At 63.6% G+C, this 19,533-nt stretch overlaps 1 protein-coding gene across 1 annotated transcript in view; it reads left to right on the top strand.

The window, feature by feature from the left end:
• The first annotated feature begins 5,889 nt into the window (after positions 1-5,889).
• Positions 5,890-19,533, top strand: part of NIBAN2 (niban apoptosis regulator 2) — a 30,619-nt gene continuing 16,975 nt past the window's right edge. The window contains exon 1 of the mRNA XM_068413975.1: positions 5,890-6,109. Coding sequence (XP_068270076.1) covers positions 6,055-6,109 — 55 coding nt within the window. The 5' untranslated portion in view covers positions 5,890-6,054. The remainder of the gene's footprint in view (positions 6,110-19,533) is intronic.

Here is a 19,533-nt window from a genome sequence, read left to right as displayed (position 1 = left end):
GTCAGAGCCGCCGGACTCTCTGCCAACCACGGGCTATAAATACCAGCCGGCTATATAAGTGCGAGGTATTTATATTGCTCTCCCATCTCCCTGTCAGTCTTCCTGGTGAGGCAAAAATACAGCACGTGTATGGAGCCGCAGGTGAGCTGGGGCCTGTCTGCTGGGGTCCCCTCTGTGTCGCCCCTCCTGCCCTCAGGGACACTTGGCTCCCTGGCAGCCAGGTGGTTCTCTTGCATCCATCAGGCAGGAAAAAAAAAAAAGGAAGAAAGAAGGAGTGACTCTTGCTTCATTTGAAAAATCAGCAGCCAGACTCTGGCGGTCCCGATGCGCAGGCTGTGTGGGCAAAGGCAGGGTGCCAGGCTGGGGATGGAGGCCTGGGAGGGCAGGGAAGGAAATGTCCCGCAAACGGTGTGGGGGAGAGAGGGCTGCTTGTGGGAAGGACGCTATGGCATGTCCTTCCTGACAGCTGGGGCTCGGCCCCATCACACATAGGGAGCCCACGTCCCAGAGCTTGCTGGCTTTAGGGCTGGATGGGGGCTGGTTCCCACTCAAAGGCATTTGTTGTGGTGCAAAATGCCTCGGGATGGTGGGTCCTCCAAGCAGGGACCATGGGCTGTTGGCCATGGGCCTTGGACCCTTGGAGACCCCCAGGAGCCTTTCCCTCCTCTGCAAGGGACGCTGGGTGAGGAGCTGGAGCCACAGAGCCCGGAGCCCCCCAGCACAGCTGAGCTGCTGTGAGTGGGGTCCTGATGCACATGAGGCACGATGCACAGGTAAGGGAAGGGGAGCAGCATTTCCTCACCCCCCCCTTTCCACCGTAGGGCTGAGAAGGAACATCAGGGTGGATGGGGAGAGGTGGTGGCTGCTCCCCTTGCTCCATCACCTGCTGGTTTGGTCCAAGTGATGTGAATACGTGAATTGAGGTGGCCAGGACCTCCGCTGGCGCGGGATTTAACCCTGCCTAAACAATGGAGGGAGCTGGGTGGCAAGAAAGGGACTGGTGCCAGTGCCCGTTCCCACACCCCCTGCTCACAGTGGTGCAGCAGCCCGAGGCAGACAGGCTGTCTGCCATGTCCATGCTGCTGCCAGTGCCTGTGCCTGTTCCTGTGCCCATGCCGTGCGGGTGCCCGATCCAGTGCCATGCTATGCTGGTGCCAGTGCCATGCCTGGTGCCCATGCCCGTGCCGGTGCCCATGCCAGTGCCGGTGCCCGGGGCAGACAGGCTGTCTCACCCTCCGCAGGCTCCCTGCCAAGGCCTGGCTGGCAGCGACCAGTTATCCCAGTCCCGACCGGCAGAGGGGCGCGGTGATCCACATCAGCCGCCTCCTCCCCTCCACGTGCCCTCCGCACACCCGGGGGGTTGCGGTCCCCCGGCCCTGCTGGTCCCCTCCCCGCAGCGCGGGGGGGTGGGTGCTCACCCACGGGGGTGGGCGGCTGGGGGTGACCCTCCCGGCTGCACCCCGGCCCCTGTGCTGCCTGCCACAGCCCCGGGGGACTGGCCGGGGGGGGTTTGCAGGGTCCTGAGCTGCTCCCCAGCCGATGCCAGGCTTGGAGCTGGTGCCCTCCACCCTGGGGGCTCCGTGCCCGGGCTGGGGGTTGTCGATCCTGCCCCGGCTCCGGCCCTGATTCAGCAAAGCCGGGGGCACGGCAGGCCTGATTCAGCACGGCTTAATCACCTCGTTATCTGGGAGCGCTGCTCCGGCACAGCAAATCCCGCTGGAGGCCGTGGGACGAGGGTGCCTCAACCCACGGGGCCGTTCCCGGAGCCACGGGCACGGCACTGCTGCTCCCCGGGTCGGGCAGGGCTGCCCGCGGCGTTATCAGCAGAAGGAGGTTTTACTGCTGCAATTCTACAGCTGGTAATTGCACCAAGGGCAGTTCCCACCCTCCTTTGCCGGGTGCTTTTCCCTCCTGCTCAGCCCCTGCACCTTCCAGTCCCTTAACAAGGACATACCTTATTCGCCTCCAAGGCCCTAGAGGTGACCCCGGGTGGGTTTGCATGTGGCGGTCCCCCCATGTTTGGGGACCCGAGCCCGGCTGCATGCAGCTCTATTTGCAAGGGACACCCCAAAACCCCCGGGCTGCGCCTCCTGTCCGCAAGCACCCTCAGGCTCTTCCCCCAAAGCGATCGGGTTTCCCGGTGATCTGGCTGAGGTGGAAACAGATCCTCATCCCAGGGTCAACGAGAGTGAAAGGGAAACTCTGCTGATTGCTCGTTATATCAGAGAAAGGGAAATAAATATTTACTGGGCTGAAAGCTTTATCCTGCAACGTGCTCCTGCATTTGGTGGTTGCAGGAATTCAGCAGGTCCTGGAGGTGGTAAGTGATGGGGAACATCGTGTTCTGGGCGCATCAACCTTTGCTGCTGAGAGGTCAGATTTTACACCATGGTAACAACTGTGTGGAAAATCCAAGTGGAGCAAGGCAGGGGTGATCCTCCCCGCGGGTACCAAACCCAGGGGGACCAGCAGGAGGGGCAGGGAGCTGAGCACACAGACCTGGCAGGCTTGGTTTGACTGCTGTGAGCATAAAAATATCCCAAATAATCAATTTTTTTTAAAATGCTCCCTCACGGACATGGACTGGGGCATCAGGATTGTCCAGGAGACACTCTGGGTACCCAGGAGCGTGAAGGAGAGGCTTGGAGTACTGTGCTCATTGTGATGGACTTCTGCACCAGCCTCAGGCTTCACACACACTTTGAGGGCTTTGCCGATTCGGGGATGATCTTGGATGGCTGCTCCCACCACCACGGTCCCAGGCAGCTGCTTGAAACCGTGAGACAGTTTATTCTCCTAGGCTGCATTCAGGGGGAAATCCTTCCTTCGGAAGCTAGGATAATTCAGGCAGCTCCAGGCAGATAAGCATTACTTCCATCTGTTCAGTGAGATGTCATTAGCTGGTATGATTAGACTTTATCACAGTGTGATTTTTTTTTTTTTTTTAAAACTCCGTATCTGCACAGTCTGTAACAGGAGGGATGTGTCTGCTGGATCCACTCGCAGCCTTGACCCGTGGGGCAGACACGGGGCCGAGCTTGGTAAACCCATTTGAGCATCATCTGTGGCGCAGGAGCTGCTGCATTCGGTTTCCCTCTGCTCAGGGCTGCCGAGGGCTCCTGAACCCAGCGGGTCCCAGCTCCGGCCTCGGCAGCAGCGTCACCCGGAGCAGGTACCTTTGCGGAGGGATGCAGGGAAGGAGAGCGGGGTGATGCCGAAGGAGTGAGCCCCAACGTGATGCTTCTGCTGAGCTTTGAGCTTCCAAACCCCTCCGATCACAACAAAACCCTTCAGATAACTCCTTTGCTTTCCTCCTCCCAAGCTCCAGCAGCTGAGCCTGTCTCTGCCACCAGCCAGCCTGTGGCAAAACCCCAGGCGCTGCGTCACCGCGGCGCTGACTAACGGTGCTGGGGTGTCGTGCTCATCTGCGGGTGGTTTTTCGAGCCCCAGAAACGGCCTTTGTGTCTGTGTTACGGCCTCCAGTCTCTGTTGACACGCTATTTCTGTGTGCCACAAATATAACCTTCCTGTTTGCAAATCAACAATATCAATGCTCTCTTTTTTACTTTTTATTTAGGTGGGTTTTTTAATTTAAGAAATACATCAGTGGGCAAAAGAGACAGGTAACGGCTCAGAATGTGGTGCTCCAGTGCTTATGTGGATTGATTTTTCAAAAATAAGGGTTTTCTACCACTTACTCGGTCTGTTTAGCAGGGCTGTGTGTGCACTGCCTAAATCATATTCCATACATTGCTGCTTTTAAAGGAATGAATCTCTGTTTCTAATGATGAAGCTATTACCATGGGTAGATATTCACATTCTTTTTTGATTTGAGGGAGGTGGACGCATTTTCCCCACGTTTTAAGTACCATCTCCCCACTAAGGCAGACTTTCAAATGAATTCAGAGCCAGACTCCTCGGGGATCAGCGCGGGGGAAAGTGTTTAAAAGCCTCCAGTGGAACAGTTTTCTATTGGAAATGAGATTTTGCTGTAGCTAAATTTCCCATGAGAACCCCTTGATTTCAGCAGCATTTCGGCCAGGCAAACAAACTGCAAACGAGCCCTCTGCTAAGGGTAAAGCCTTCTTACGGGGCATTGCAAAGAGAAAGAGGTAAATAACGCATCTTTGAAATGATTTTCCCTTTGAAATGACTTGCAGGGGTAAGAAACATGTCAAGATGGAAAGGGCTGATGCACGGTGGGCATCCTTGGGGGGTGAGCCCAGCCCAGGGGATACCCCAGCCCCAGCAGGCCCCCGCTGCAGCCCAGACCCAGCCGCCCTCTCTCCTGTGGGCGCTGGGGCAGATGCAGGGTGGCATCTGGATGCCAGCTGATGTCCTGATGTTCTTTGGCCTCGTGTTGAGTGTTTGGCTTCAGCAGAGCCCATCCTGGCGTGGGAGCACCCGCATCCATCTCCACCCAGGAGGATGCCCCAAGGAGACAGCATCCTGGCGTGGCAAGGGGGAAGGAGCCCCCAGTGCCCCCACCATGGGTGCTGGTGCCAGGCAGGTGGTGGGCACCGTTTTGAGGCAGGGCTGGTGGCAGGGAGAGGTGTGAGCAGCCTCCTGTCCCCCTCCCCACCCGGCAGCCTGTGGCCAGCCAAGACGAGCTATTTCAGGCAGGATAAACAGGATGCCTCACTCCAGGGCTGGCCACCTCCACTCCTCCCTCCCGCCGCCGGGTAAACAGTCCAGCCCAGGAAAAGACTCGCAGCACAACCCCAGAGCCCTTTCCACGCCGGCTGGCCTGGACCTAGCCAAGCAACCTGGCCATGGTTGAGCTGAGCTTCGCCCAGCCCAGCCCAGCCCAGGCTCCCAGTGCTCCGGAAGCATCCGGGCACCGGCGCGAGCCCAAGGCATGGATCCACCTCAGCAGCTGCCCTGCAGCTGGGAACAGCCTGAACTTTCTGGCCACATCGGCACGTCCTCCTCCTTCCTCCTCCTCTTCCTCCCTTGGTCACACCCCGGCTGCTCGCCGTGCCCAGGGCTCTGGGAGCGATGCAGGCAAGGCCTTTCCTGCGGCCGGTTCCTGCCCGGGCAGCGCGCAGAGGATCCTGCGAGGGCTGTTTCCGCCTGGTGCTCTCGGGAGAGGAGCTGCAGCACCAGCAGAGGAAGGAGGAGCTTTTCCACCGCTTCCTCCAGCTCCCCAGCCCCGGCTGCTCCCCTCCCTGCCCGAGCAGCCCCGGGCCTGGGAGCTCACCAGGGCCCAGCAGTGCCCCACGGATCCAGCCGGGCAATTTTCAGCCCCAACGGAGCGTGTGCGAGGGGGTTTTGCTGGATTGCTGGAGCGTTACTGGTTCTCGTACCCCGCTTTGAGCGTATCCACCAGCTCCCCAGTGATGCTGGTTGAGCTGGGAGATGCCAGCTCCCTCCTGTGTTCCCCCACCCCAGGAAAGTGGGGCCAAACAGCTCTCGGTCCAAAATCTATGGCTGGAAAGTGTTTTAAGGCAACTGGAGTTTCTCCATCCCGTTCTCCCGCACCACGAGGGCTGCCCGGAGGTCTGGGGAGGCAGCGGGGCCCCTCGCCTGCTCCCACGGCCGCCCCCACCCCGGCGTGGAGCGGAGCTGGGCGGGCGCAGGTGGGAGCGGGTGTCGCAATCGCCCCGTGAAGCAACGTCGGGAGCGGAGGAGGCCGGTGCCACGGCGGGGCTGGTTCGCCGGGAGCCGCGGGGGTCCCGCAGCGTGTGCGGGGAGGGGGCACGGCGGTGCCGTGCGGGGCTTTACACCGGGCTGGGGCGCTTAACGGTGGGGGGGGGCGGCACGACCGCTCCCTTGAGCCTCCCCCATCCCCCAGCGAGCAAATTAGAGCTGCTAATTACAAGGAGGAGGAGGGGACTCACACACACGCACGCACACACAGAGGCGGGTGCCGGAGCGGGGCGGTGCGGGGGGAGTGGCCGGGGGGGCCGGCGGAGCAGGGGCTGCCGTGGGGCGCCGCGCTGCCTGCCCTCCCCGGGCGCTGCCTTCCTCCTTCTCCTCCTCCTTCTCCCCCTCCTCCTCCTCCTGCCGCTCCTCCTGCCGCCGCCCGCCCGGCCCGGCCCGGCTCCTCTCGCCATGGGAGATGTGGTCTCCACGCACCTGGACGAGGGTCGCCGCCAGCACATCGCGGGTGAGCTCCCACCGCGCTGCCCCTTATCCCAGCCGGGCTCTCCCCATCCCTCTCTTCAATCCGGGTGGGGGGACACTCCCCCCTTCCCCGTGTTCCCAGGACCCCCCCCCCCCGCCTGCTCTTCCTCTCTCTCCCGGACTTTAAACAACTTTTTTTCCCCCTCTTCCCACCACGTTGCAGTTTCCCCGTGTTTTTGCCTGTCCCCTTGGCTGGGCACAGCCCGGGGAGGGCCCCCGAGGTGCCTGTCTGCCTCCCAAATGAAAGGCTGGGTTGTGCCGGGGGTGTTTGTGTTGGCTCCGCGGAGCGGGTTGGTGCGCTGAGCTTCCCCGGGAGGGAAGGGGGGGAGCTGGGCTCCGGAGAGATGCTGGCAAGCCGGGTCCTGTGCGGGGAAACCACTGTCAACACGGGCTTTGCTGGGGCTGGGCCCACGTATGAACTTTCTCCCCCTTAGCAGTGCTGGGAGATCCCTAGGGAAGCCCCCCCCAAGGGTGCTGGAGTGGGGGGAGGGACTGGCTGCACCCCTGGGATGCCCCAGGCTTGTCCCAGCGTGGGCAGGACACAACAGTGTGTCGTGTCCCCCTCCCGCCACTGTGGGACTGGGAAAGGGTGACAATGGGGTTATTGAGAGCCCGGCCGTCCTGTCCCGTCCCGGGGTGTCTGCCCGGCTGCCCCCGGCGCAGGATGTCTGGCCAGCACCGCCTGGGAACCGCTGGCCGTGGGATTATGGCTTCTGTACAGGCACTGGTTTGTGTGAGGCGGTGGCTGGGGGGGCAGGGCTGCTAATTGGTGCCTGCAGTGACATGCTTGACCCCCGTAAGTGGGGTCACCCCTCCGTCGGGGTTCTGTGCCCCCCCCCCGAGCTGCCTTGCGTCACTCCCCGAGCTTCGCTCCCCGAGCAGGCAGGACTTGACCTCCAAGCCCTTTCGTGCTCCGGCTTCGGTTTCAGCTCTCCAGGCTGAAAAACCCTCCTCTCCGCCGGGTTAAGCAACCCCCCCGCGAAGCCGCACCTAGTGGGGTGGCACGGAGGAGCGTGGCTTCGTGCTGGACCGCGTGCGCCTTGCGGAGAGCTCAAGGGCTCGGGGAGCGCCGGGGTTTTGGAGGTGGCTCTGCCTTATCTTTGCTCCGTCTCCACCATAAAGCCACAGGAGTGGCTCTGAAGTCCTTTTTTCCTAAGGGCTTTGGGGAAAAAAGCCTCTGTGGGTCCGGCACTGATGGAGCAGCGTGGTACAGCTGCCACGGTACAGGCACATGGACTCGGTGTCTCACGGTGTACGTTGGAGCCCGTCCGCCTTGCCAGGCCCCGTGTCCTGGCAGGAATGCTTACGTGGTATGCGGCTCGGCAGGACGCTGGCAGGTTTGCGAGCTTTGAAGGAGAGCTTGGAACACGCTGTGGGGTTTGCGTGTGGCGTAGTTAAAGCTCGACGCGTCGGATCCGTGGGGCTGCCCCGGCTCGGGTCTGCGCGCGGCTGCTCACCACAGCGCGTTCGGGTCCAAAGCACAGCCCCAATCTCCCTGTAACTTACTGGCTCCCCATAGCTCCCTGTCCCAGCCCTGTGATCTTCATCCTGAAGAATAAACCAGGAAAAGCCTGGCTGGGTTTCCTGTGCAGGAATCTGCTGGGCCAGAAATGAGGTGTTTGCAAGGCCAGGCTGGACGGTTGTACCCTGTCAGGGACCGAGCTGTTACACCGGGGGGGTTTCAGCCCGTGCTCAGGGGAGCTGGGAGCTGCAGATGAGTTTTCATGGAGAAAATAGAATTCCTGTGAAATAGGATTATGGAGATAATAATAAGGGCTGATCCATGTCCTGTGCCATGCTGCAGCTCTGAAGGTTCGCGGTGAGCAGGGGGGACCTGCACCTGTACTGGGACACCTCCCTGGGGGAGACTGGAGCCCACTGGGTTCACTAAGCACCTCTCCGCTTTCCGCCCGGGCTCTTCGCTGGGTGAAAACCCCCCGGAGCTGGGAGGGGCCGTAACCCAACAGGCAAGGCACGACTTGCTGTCAGGCATGCAAAGCAACGTGGCGGGGAAAACGCCGGGTTTTCCTGCCTAGCTCAGCCTGTTCGCCGCTGCCGCTGCTCCTGCCGGTGCCCGGTGAGGGATGCGTCCCCTCTCCAAGCAACTTTTCCCAACTTTGGGGAGTTTGGAGGAGCTGCCCAGGCTGATGTGACCCCTAATTACAGCAGAGATGGGAGCTCTGGGCTTGGCAGTGCTCCCCGTGGCTGCAGCCCCCTCGCACAGGCAGAGCTGTGCTGGCTGGGCACGCAGCAAGGCCTGGGGCTGTGGGGAGATGGTGAGAGCCGGGGCTCGATCCTTCCTCCGTGCTGGGAGCAGAGCTCTGAGCACTGCAGGTGGCTTAAAGGCAGGAGGGAGGTGGCAAAAACCCTTCCCATGCCATGCGCGGCGTGGTCCCCTCTGCGTCGGGACCTCTGCCATGCTGCGAAGGTCCCGTGCCGCATCCCAACCCACGCGGCGGTGGCTATGGTGAGGCCGATGCCAACGGCTCCCAGAGGTCACGAGCCACACACGTGTGACTTGTGTGTTGGTGGCTCAGGACCAGGGTCTTTCGTCTCACTGGTGGGGCTGGACCACTCTCCTGCTGCCTGAGCAGGCGTGTGGGCAGCATCCCTGCCAGCGCCGGGGATGCTCCGCTGCGCTGGGGCCGACAGGGCAGCCCGGGGGTGTGATTTACACCGGGGTGGTTTTCAGGCGCTGCTGCCTGCTCCTGCCTCCCTTTCTCTGGGGTCTCTACGACTGGTGACGGGGCAGCTGGTAACCGCTTCCTTCTGCTGCCCTGCTGCGGACATGATCTTGGCTTGAGTCACCCAGCTTGTTTGTCAACACCCCTCGGCTGCCCTCCTCCTCCTTCTCCTCCTCCTCTTCCTCCCAGATGTGGGTTGGGAGTTGCTCCTGACCTGCTCCACGGGTTGGAGCAGGGACTGGCTCCCGCTCCTTGCGCAAGGATGCCCAGCACACGGGCCCCATCGCCTGGGGACACGAGGGTGGCGGGCATGGGGTGTCCTGCCAGGGCTTTCAGGAAAGCTGAGATGTCACCGGGGTTTTGCACAGTGTCCCCTCCTGTCCAGGGCAATAGGTGCCCTCAGCAAGGGGCTGGATGAAGCTTCTCCCTCGTGCTGGAATAACTCCTTCCCTGGTGCATCCCAGCCCCACAGACCCCTTCTCCCAGGCTGGCAGGAGCTGGGGCTGGTGGTCCCGGGCACCCGCTGTGTGGGAGAGCCCAGGGGTGCAGGAGGAGCCAGAGGGATGGGGAGGTGGGCGGCAGCGCAGGGAGGGTCCCTGTGAGCTCACACCTTGTTCTGGCATCTCCGGGGAGTCGCCAGCCCGTTAATTGCTGAATAAACCAGCTGTTAATTTGGGGTGGGACTTCTACAGCCAGCGGCCTCCGCAGCGGTGGCAGAGGTGACACCGAGCCTCACCCCTCGTGCCGGACTCGCAGCCCTCCCGCTCCAGCGAGCCTTGTCGGGCACCGGCAGCTGCGTGTCCCCGATGCCGCCGGGGGGCTGGGTGCCGTGGGGTGGGCAGCGGGGTCGGGTCCGCAGGTGCCCAGCAAACGCCGAAAGGCTGCGGTGTGCCGCGGGGGGAGGCTGCCGGCAGCGGGAAGAGGTTTGCCGTGGCTTACTTCAGCGTGACACTCATTTCCTAGCCTTGGCAGCAGCTCAGCTCCAGCCAGCGCGGGAGGCGGGGGCTGATGGGGGCTCCGGGGTTGGTCTTGAGGCTGAACCCCTCACCCTGACGTGGGGGGGACCGATGCAGGGAGGCTCCGAGGGATCCGTGCCGCAAGGTGCTGGAGGTGTGGAGCGGTTTCTGGTAACGAAGTGTGTGTCTTCTTTCATGGTGAAATAAATAACTCCCCTGGCATGTCAGGGCTCCCTGCCAGCGGGGAAGGGCTGGTTCTGGCAAGCCAGGGCTTACCTGCAGCCGTCGTGTCGGGGCACAGGGCTCGCTGGGAGCCAGCGTGTCGGGGCAGGGGACAGTGCTGGCTGCGGGGGCCTCTCCTGCTGGTGGCCTTCCCACGTGGGCAGGAGGTGGGAGCCCTCCCAGCCCTGCCTGTGCCCTGCCGCAGGGCAGAGCCTGCCTTCCCTCCCGGGGGGGCTTTCCCTGCCTCCCCCAGCAAGGGCTTGTCTAAAGGCTTTGCCTTGAGCAAGCTGGGGCATGCACAGAGGGCATCCCTGCTCTGCCTGGGAGCAGGAGGAGCAGAGCTGGCATTGCCCCCAAGAGCTCTCCTTGGGCCCTCGGGTCAGCCCAGGGAGAGAAAAGCACCCCGCAGAGCAGGACCCCCCCCCTGCAGTGTCAGACACCCCTAAACCCATTGCAGGGACCCAGCAAGGGAAGCACAGCCAAAGGCTGGGATTTCCCAAGCCGTTGCCTCCCTCCTGCCCCCAGATTGCTGCAGAGGCTGGCTCTGAGCCCAGGGAGGCTCAGTGCCTCTTGGCACACCCCTGACACCCTCCCGGGGACCGACGGGCTCCCGTCCCTCTGCCTGAGCCCCACAGCAGGTTGCAACAAGCCGATGGCTCCCGCCCATGGCTCTGCTGCAGCCACGACGCTGCTGGTCCAGCCCCATGCTGGGAACAGCAAAGGTGCCACGTGGGCATGGGCACAGCCACCGAAACAGCCACTGAAAGGGCCCAGGGTGAGGCGTGCAGATAGCCCTGGACATGGGGGGACAATGGGTGGTGGGTCCCGTGGACAGACCCCACAGCTGGCCGTGCAGGCAGGAGCGTGGTCCCAGCCCGTGGGGAAAGAGCGGTGTCGGACTCACCCGTCCCATTTCCATCCCTCTTAGGGCATCCTGTGGCCAGGCTTTATTTTGCAAACCAGCCGGCGCTGCCCTGCCCTTGCTCCCAAGAAGCGGGGAGGTGGGGGGAAGCCAGAAAGCTGTCTGCTTCCAGCATGGAGCTCTTGCCCCCCACACCGCCAGCACCCCGCGCCTCTCGGAGCGTTTCAGCAGGCAGAAGGGCTTGGAGGGATCCGGGGATGCTCATCCGCAGGAGCTCGCTGGGGCGAGGCTTGAAGGCAGGCGAGCACCCGCTGTGCCCCCACAGGACCCACAGCTGGTCCCACCACCCGGTTTGCAGAAGGCGTCACTGTGCCCTTGGGCTGCAGTCCCCGGAGCCCGGCCGTGGGGTCCCCAAGCAGCCGCTGTGCCCCGTCCCCAGCCCCTGAGCCTCGCCCCGTGCCTGGATGTGCCCGCACCAGCTCTGGGGCCAGCGGGGCCGAAGGGGAGGCAGGGGCAGAGCGGGGCCGCTCGGGGCGAGCAGATTTCCTCCCAGCCTGCCCGCACCGGAGGGGGAGGAAGGAGTAAAAACTCCACCTTTTCCCCCTTTTCAAAGGGAAAGGGCAGTGGTGCTCGGCGCGGGTCCCCGCTCTGGCTGGTAGAGCACGGTGCCCATCTCCGTGCCCTCCTGCCCTTCCCAGCAGGGACCTGCCCTGCTCTGGGGCTCAGACCTCTCCGCTGTGGGAGTCCCCAGGATGGGGCGTCCCCATGCAGCAGGGATGGATGGGACGCCCTGCCCAGGAGCTGGCAGGGGACCTGGGGCAGGACCTCCCTCCCATCCTGCTACCTTGGTGGCTCCTGGGGCATGGGACGCCTGCCCTGGCTCCTTCCCTCTGCCAGCTCTGCCCAGTGCTGGGCATGATGCCCCTTGGGGGGGTTTCCCTGTGTGAACGGACGTGCCCCAAAGCGGGGGTGACCTCAGTGCTGCTGCGTGGGGCAGGAGAGCAGGGCTGCCAGGCACCCAAACCAGTGGTGGCTCATCCTGAGCCCCTGCCTCTGATCCCAACACATGCAGGGCATTGCCTGAGACCAGGACAGAGCCTTGCCTTGGGAATGTCCCCACACTGGGGACATCCCTGCCTTGCCTCTGCCTAGGAGCTACTTTGCTCTGCTGGCTGCTGCCTGCCCTCCCACAGCGAGGAAGACGCTGGTGATGCTCTGTGCTGCTGGGCACTGGCTACTAGCCCTACGGGGCAGGTGCCCACCAGCCCAGGGTGCCCATGGTTCACCAGGGGCCGTGGTGCTTGTGGAGCATCCTCAGCCATGGGAGACACTGAGCCTGTGGCCACCCTCGGCTGGGGCATTGCCCTCCGTGGGGTGGAGGAAGCAGGCGTGGGGGGCACGGTGTGGGACAGGTGCTGCGGGGCAGGGGGAGACCCTCTGGCCTCGCAGAGGAGCGGGCACAGGAACCTCCCCAGCAGCAGAACCTGAGGCAGAGCCCACAACAGGCTCGGGGCTGTTTTGTTCAAATACCTCTTGGTGGTTTTTTTTTTTTTTGGATGTACATAGAAGTGTTTGTTTGGTCTCCTCCCGTGGTGCTGGGATTGGGTTTCCCGCTGGCACCGACCAGCTCAGTGGAGGGAGAGCGTGCCAGGTTCAGCTCCTCTCCCTGGGGCTGGGCACAGGGGGGCATGAGGGGGCTGGCTGCTCATCCCCTCCCAAGCACAGAAGGATTTACTGGGACATCCCGGAGCAAGGACCTCAGCACCCAGAGCATGAGAGACCTGGAGATGCCCAAGGCTGATCTGGCCTCTTTGCCTTGGGGCCCCCCAATGATGCTGGGTCCCACCCTGCTGCAGGGCAGTACCTGCCGTGGGGTGAGCACCAAAGGGCTGGCAGTTCTTCTGCAGCCTGGCCAGGCGCTGGTGGGACCTTGGGGGACAAGGGACGTGTGGGGGGATGTGACTGCAGCCAGGATGAGGGCAGCAGGTCCTGGACCAGCGTGGGGTTTGGGGGTGGTACCCAGCTTGAGCCAAACTGCTCTGTGGGGATGCTTCATCCCCCCACAGCCACCTCCCTGCCTGTGGGATGTATCCTGACTGTCCTACGAGTGCAGTCACCTCTTCTGGTGGGCTCGAACCTGGTCCCTGTGCCTGCCGGGCAGGTGGCACTTTGGGCCGGGGTGGGTTTAGCCCAGCTGGGGTGTGTGGGCACCTGTGCCCCGTGGCTTCGGAGCATCGCCCCTGAAGGCACGGCTGCTGACAGGGGAAGGGACGGGGCAGGAGGGTCTTGCCTGGGTCAGGCAGGGCTGGGTGGGCAGGGGGGCTCCTCCTGCCCCCATCCCTCAGGGGCTATTTGGGCAGGGAGGTTCAGCGCAGACATCTTGCGCTGGGCTCAGTCCAGCCCTGACCAGCTTCTCCGGAGACGTTCAGCTGTTTATTGTTCACATGCACATTCCTCGCCCGCAGCCCCGCAGCAGCCGTGTTCCGGGGGAGCAGCGGGGGACCGGCATCCACGCCGTGGGACAACACCCGCCGGCACGTAGCCGGGCCCTAATCCCTCGCAGCCGGACGCTAATCCCAGTCTGCTGGGCTGGATGCGGCCCCGAGCTGTGGGAGTGGGGCTGAGTCCGGCTCCGTGGTTGGGATTTGGGAGCAGTGGTGAAGGGTGTCTGGAGCGTGGCCAAGAGCCCTGGCAGGGTTTTTTGGCTGTTCCTCAGCTGAGGAGCCGCTGCTGAACGTGCTGCTTCGCTTTCGGCCCCGAGGGTGCCGTGGCCCGCTGCGGATCCTCGTGAGGCCATGCCGGGCACGGCTGGGCCCCGGCAGGTTTGTTTGCTCCGGGCTGGGAGGGGAACAGCATTGTGCAACCGCCGGGGCTGGGCGCGGGGCTGGGAGACACGATGGGTGCTGCCGCCGTGGGGACGGACCCCCGGGAGCATCCCCGGGGACATCCCCAGGAGCATCCCCGGGGACGCAGGTGGGCTGGGGGTGCCGCGGGGCGCTGGGGACAGGCACAGCGGGGCAGAGCGCCGTGTCCCCGCCGGGTGCCCCAGCCCCGCGCTGGCACTGCGGGCGCTTCTGACTCATGGAGGGCAGAGCCGTGCGTGGCAAAGGCCGGGCGGGAGAGGACGAACCGGTTCAGGCCTGGGCCCAGCTGGTTTCTCCTCCGAGGCTCCGCTGCCTCATCCCTTCCTGCTGCTCAGCCCTGTCCTGCCCACCCGTTCCCCGCAGAGCCGTGAGTCAGAGGGCTGCGAGGGGGCGGCAGGATGCGGCCCCTTCCCACCCGGGCCGTGCCTCCGAGCTGAGCTGGAGCTGGAAATGTTCCCGGTGGGTTTGGGAGCGGTGCTGGGGGCAGGCAGCAGCCCCCATCCTGCCGGCACCCTGGTGCTGAGCACCCTGGATGTGCTGGGGCAGGCACCGGGAGCAGCCCCCGCTCTCAAGATAAACTCAGTCTAAATCCCAATGGTGGAGACGCCCCAGGTTGGTTTTGGGTGTGTTTGTGTGAAAGGTGCATTTGGGTGCAGGGAGGTAAGGGGGGAAACTGTCCCTGGACTTTGCTTTGCCTCCTCCCAGGTTGTTTTTCCCTGTTTCAGTCTCTCCTGGTCTGTATGAGGGGAAAATATGAAGCGCTACCAGGTCAGCCCCCAGGTTGTGCTGTTGTCGGGAACAAACCCTCCTTCAGCCCCTTTTCTGCCCCTGTGTCCGCCCGGGTGGGGAGCTGGTGCCCAACTGCCCCGGCATCGCCCTGGGAGCCTGTGCTGGGCCCCGGGGGGTGCCCAGGGGGTGCTCAGCCAGGCTGAGTCAGGCCCGTATGAAGGACTTTGTGTTTCTGGGTGGAAATGAACTCAGACTCAAATTCCCGAAACCCTAAACTGCGGGCTGGGGCTTAACCCTTTGGGTGCACCCGTCGGTGCTGCGGGATGCTCGCCTGGCTTCAGGCAGAGAAGTGGAGTGGCTCTCGGCTCCTCTCAGTGCCCTGTCAGTGCCCCATTGATGGTGGCACCTCCAGCAATGTCCCTTCTGCTGGCTGTCACTGCAGAGCAAACCCCCCCGGGCACATTCAGACAGATAGTGGTGCGGGATCACTGAAGCAGCCCCACTGCGGGGGATGACCTGGGCACCCTTTGCCCAGCCGGTGGCATCAGTCTCCCAGTGGTGGCCTTGTCCCCTTTTTCCCTCGCTGGAAAAGCCACCCAAATTGTCCTCCCAGGCCACTGGGAAGAACTGGAGCAGCCCAAGAATGGGATGCGAGGGGCAGGGTGGAGACAGGGGGTCAGCGTGGGACAGTTGGCGCTTGGGTGACTTTCTGGGCAGCGTGTGCTGCCCTTCCTCCCTGGCTCCCCTCCCGCCAGCCCAGCACGGGCAGGACACCAGCAGCTCCACTACCACCCTTGCACATTGGGTACGGGAACCTCTGGCCAGGTGGCCGCTCCCCGGCACACTGGGGACAACTGGGGATGCTGTGGGGCTGTCTGGCAGTCTGGCACCGGCACCCCTGCCTGTGCCCGTGTCTGGGTGAGGAGGGGCCCTTTGGGTTTTGCTGCCTTTATGTGGGTGGAAATCAGCTTCCATCCATTCTCGCCCCCTGGGGTGTGAGCTGGCTGCGCTGGTGGCACCGTGTGCCAGCCCAGGGATGTCCCTGTCAGTGCCACCGGTTCTGGGGCTCCTGGAGCCCGCACTGCCCCCAGCAACCCGCCCACGCTAGCTAATCATTTACTGGCTAAATTAGTGATTAACTCCTTCCCCGGCAGCCTTGGCAAGCCTGGCCGGGCCAGCACACGCCGCTCACAGGTCCCCTGCCAGCGGGATGTCCTACGGGCCACCATGGCAGAGGGACCTTCCCTGGGGTGCAGACACTCAGCAAAGGGACACGATGGCACGGCCCCCCCGGTGCCCGCTCCTCCATCGCTCTGCAAACACCTCCCCGTGCCCTCAGCCCCTTGCTGAGGCGGCAGTGAGGGGACAGGGGACGCCTGCAAGGAGGCCCGGGGAGCTGGGGGAGCTGGGGCTTTCCTGCGGCCCCGCTGAGTCAGGCTGTCCCGTGGGGGCTGGGGGAAATGAGCCAGGCGAGGTTTCGTCACGAGCGCGGGGGCCACGGCTCAGCTGTCCCGGGGGCTCTGCTTCAATGAGCTTTTGTGTCCTTTTTTTTTATTTGTTTTTTTTTTTTTTTTTCTTATTTTTTTTCTGGACCAGAGGGGAAAATTCCCAACCTCCGGTGAGGCATCCCTGTGGCATCCCACAAGGGCTCGGGCACCCTGCTCCCCTCTGCTGCTCCTGCTCCCACTCATCCCAGCTCTGTAAACCCAGGGGGGCTCCCAGGGGAGCTCCTGGGGCAGGTTGGGATGTCAAAGACACCCTCACCCCCCACCCTAAGCACATTTCAGTGGCAGCGGAGGGATGACACAGTCTTGGAGGGTGTGTCTGGTGTGAGGGACGTGGGGCTTTGGGCTTGCAAAAGGGGATGTGGGCTGCAGGGAGGCTGTGGGTGACTGTTCCTGCTCGGGTTTGTGAGACGGTGGCTTCCAGCCTCCCTGGGGGGTGTGTGTGTGCAGGGGTGTGCAGGGGCATGTGTGGGCACGTGTGTGCGTGTGGATGTGCAGGGGTGTGCAGGGGTGTGTATGGGCATGTGGGTGTGCACATGGGTGTGCATGTCTGTGCATGAGTGTGTGCATGTGTGTGCAAGGGTGTGGGCACGTGGGTGTGCGTGTTTGTGTGTGCACAGAATCACAGACTGGTTTGGAAGGGACCTTAAAGACCATCTGGTTCCAACCCCCCTGCCACAGTCAGGGACACCTTCCACCAGACCAGGTTGCTCCAAGCCCCATCCAACCTGGCCTTGAACACTGCCAGGGAGGGGGCAGCCACAGCTTCTCTGGGCAACCTGGGCCAGGGTCTCACCACCCTCACAGCAAAGAATTTCTTCCTCAGATCTCATCTCAGTCTCCCCTCTTTCAGTTTAAAACTGTTCCCCCTCGTCCTGTCACTCCATGCCCTTGTAAAAAGCCCCTCTCCAGCTTTCCTGTAGCCCCTTCAGGTACTGGAAGGTGCTAGAAGGTCTCCCTGGAGCCTTCTCTTCTCCAGGCTGAAGAGCCCTAACTCTCTCAGCCTGACTTCAGAGCAGAGGTGCTCCAACTCTTGGACCATTTCCATGGCCTCCTCTGGACCCGCTCCAACAGGTTCTTGTCTTTCTTGTGTTGGGGGCCCCAGAGCTGGACGCAGCACTGCAGGGGGGGTCTCACGAGAGCGGAGCAGAGGGGCAGAATCCCCTCCCTCGCCCTGCTGGCCACGCTGCTGGGGATGCAGCCCAGGACACAGTTGGCTTTCTGGGCTGCCAGCGCACGTTGCTGGCTCATGGTGAGCTTCTCGTCACCCATCACCCCAAGTCCTTCTCCTCAGGGCTGCTCTCCATCCATTCTCCGCCCAGCCTGTGTTTGTGCTTGGGATTGCCCCCACGTGTTTGTGTGCGATGGGTGTGCATGGATCCACGTGCTGCTTTGGCCATGGGCAGCCCCACCGCAGAGCACCCTGTGCCCCCGCTCCCTGTCCCTCGGGGGGGCCATGACCATGGTAGCCATGCCCTGGGGGCCAGCCTGGGGAAGCCAGGGCGCAGGAGGCAGCTCTGTGTCCCCAAAGGCACAGCTGCAGGACCTTGGGGTGAAGCCTGTTTTGGGTGCAGAGGAGCAGGGCACCCCCCCCGCCTTTCCCCCTTAAGCTTTAACCCTTTGCTGCCCACCCAAGATCCTGCCACACCAGGGAAGGGGACAGGACATCTCCAACCTCAGCTTGTCGGGTGTCATTGAAGGGGCACGGGGGATGCTCATCCGAAGAGCAGCTTTGCCCAGCATCCCCAGCGGAGCCCGCCCGGCAGCGTGCAGCTCAGCCCAGTGCTGGTCCCCACCCCAGGGAGCCCCCCGGGCTGAGCCACATCCCTGTCCCTGCCGGCTCTGTCCCACCTGGGCCGTGCTGTGATGCTGCGGCAGCCCCAGTCCTGCAGGTACCTCCACAGGTCACGGATGTGTCCTCTCCTCCTCCATGCTCGGCGAGCGAGAAGGGCATCGTGGTTGGGTGGGGGCCAAGCAAACCGTGCGGGCTCTGAGCGCCGCGCTGCCAGCCCTGCTGACTCTGCGGCCGCGGCTATTTAAAGCGTCACTCTCATTTTCACATGATTTTGCGGGTAATGAGGAAAATGAGCTCGTGCTACCGGGGCTCTGTGCGAGCCGGGGGCTGCCAGGGTGGGGTGTGTGGAGCCCCGGTCTCCCCACCGCGGTGAAACGAGCTGCAGGCAGCTGGAGGGAGGGATACGGCCAAGCTGTCCATGCTGGTCTCCGGGCAATAGGGTCTCTGGGCTAGACCTGGAGCTCATGGCTCGTTTTTTTTCCCCCTTGGCTTTACTCTAAGAGATGCCGGAGCTGGGGCTGGCCCTGGTCAAGTGGGAGGTCAGGATAAGAGCTTCTGCCTCGGTCTGTGCGTGTGTCGGGCTGCTGCTGGGGCTGGAGATGCTTCCAAGGGCAGGACGCAGCCAGCCCAGGCTGCTGGACCAGCTTGAGCAGCTTGTCGTGGCTTTTGGAGCCCTTCTGAGGGTGAGATCCACCTCCTGCCCCGCTTCAAAGGGACTAAAACCAGACCAGGGCTGCTCTGGCCGGGCCGTGACCTCTTGGTACACAAGGGCTGCGTGTGCCTTTGGGGGTGCAACCCGCATCGCCGGTGGCACCGGCTGTGCCGGGGCTGTGCCATGGTGCTGGCGCTGCTTTGGGCTGTGGTGGCACGACCGGTCGCGGGGGTGGGCAGGAGCAGGAGCTGTCTCTCCCTGGGCTGGTTTCGCCCAGACAAGCATCAGCCGGGACAGGGGCAAACCTGTGCTGCCTGTTCCGTGGCCGTGCCAGGGTGTCCCCGCAGGAGCTGCTTACCCTGCTGTGCCCGTGGTGGCGGGTGATGGGGAGATGTGAGGGTCCCTGGGGACTGGGCAGGGAGGGCTGGAGCGTGGCTGGGGGTGCAGAGGTGAAGTGGCACAGCTGGACCCTACTCCTTGCTCGCAGCATCCCGCCCAGCCCCATGCCCAGCCTGACCTCGGGGTTTGCCTGGTGGCTGAGGTGCCCAGAGCCCTCCCCGTGCCCCCCCCCGTGCCCAGCCGGCTGCCGCAGAGCCCCTTTATCTCCGCCTGCAGCCGCCACGTGCAGCTTAGTCATGGGGAGGGCAGGGGGGACGCGGGGGCCGAGGGACGGGTGCAGTCTGTGATCAGAGGTGCCGGCGCTGGGGCTCCCGCGGAGCCGGGCGCCAGCGTTGGTGGGTGCAGCTGGCACCTGTCTGTGACCACAGAGCTGGTGACTTCCCCCTGCCTTGCTGGGACCAGGGGGACGTGCCAGAGCCTGCGCTGGCCCGGCAGCCCCCGGTGCCATTCGCAGCGTGCGGGGCTCGGTGTGACAGGGACCGGGGTGGTGGCCCCCGCAGCAGTGGGAAAGCACTGTCTGTAGGTGGCTGGGGACACCCGGCACCGCCCTGGCAGGTCCCTGGTGTGCCGCCAGCTCAGGGAGCGCATCGGCGTGGGTGTCTGAGCCCGCACCCAGGCCCGGGCGGTGGCTGGGGGGAGCCAGCCCAGCCCCATCCCTCCCGCATCCCACGGAGCTCGGGTGTAGGGCTGGGAGGCGGCAGGGGACACGGCTCCCTGGGATGCTGCCTGTCCCCAGACC

Source organism: Nyctibius grandis, chromosome 16 (assembly GCF_013368605.1).
Source record: "Nyctibius grandis isolate bNycGra1 chromosome 16, bNycGra1.pri, whole genome shotgun sequence".
Classification (NCBI taxonomy): Eukaryota; Metazoa; Chordata; class Aves; order Nyctibiiformes; family Nyctibiidae; genus Nyctibius; species Nyctibius grandis.
This window is presented reverse-complemented; position numbering and strand designations above follow the sequence as displayed.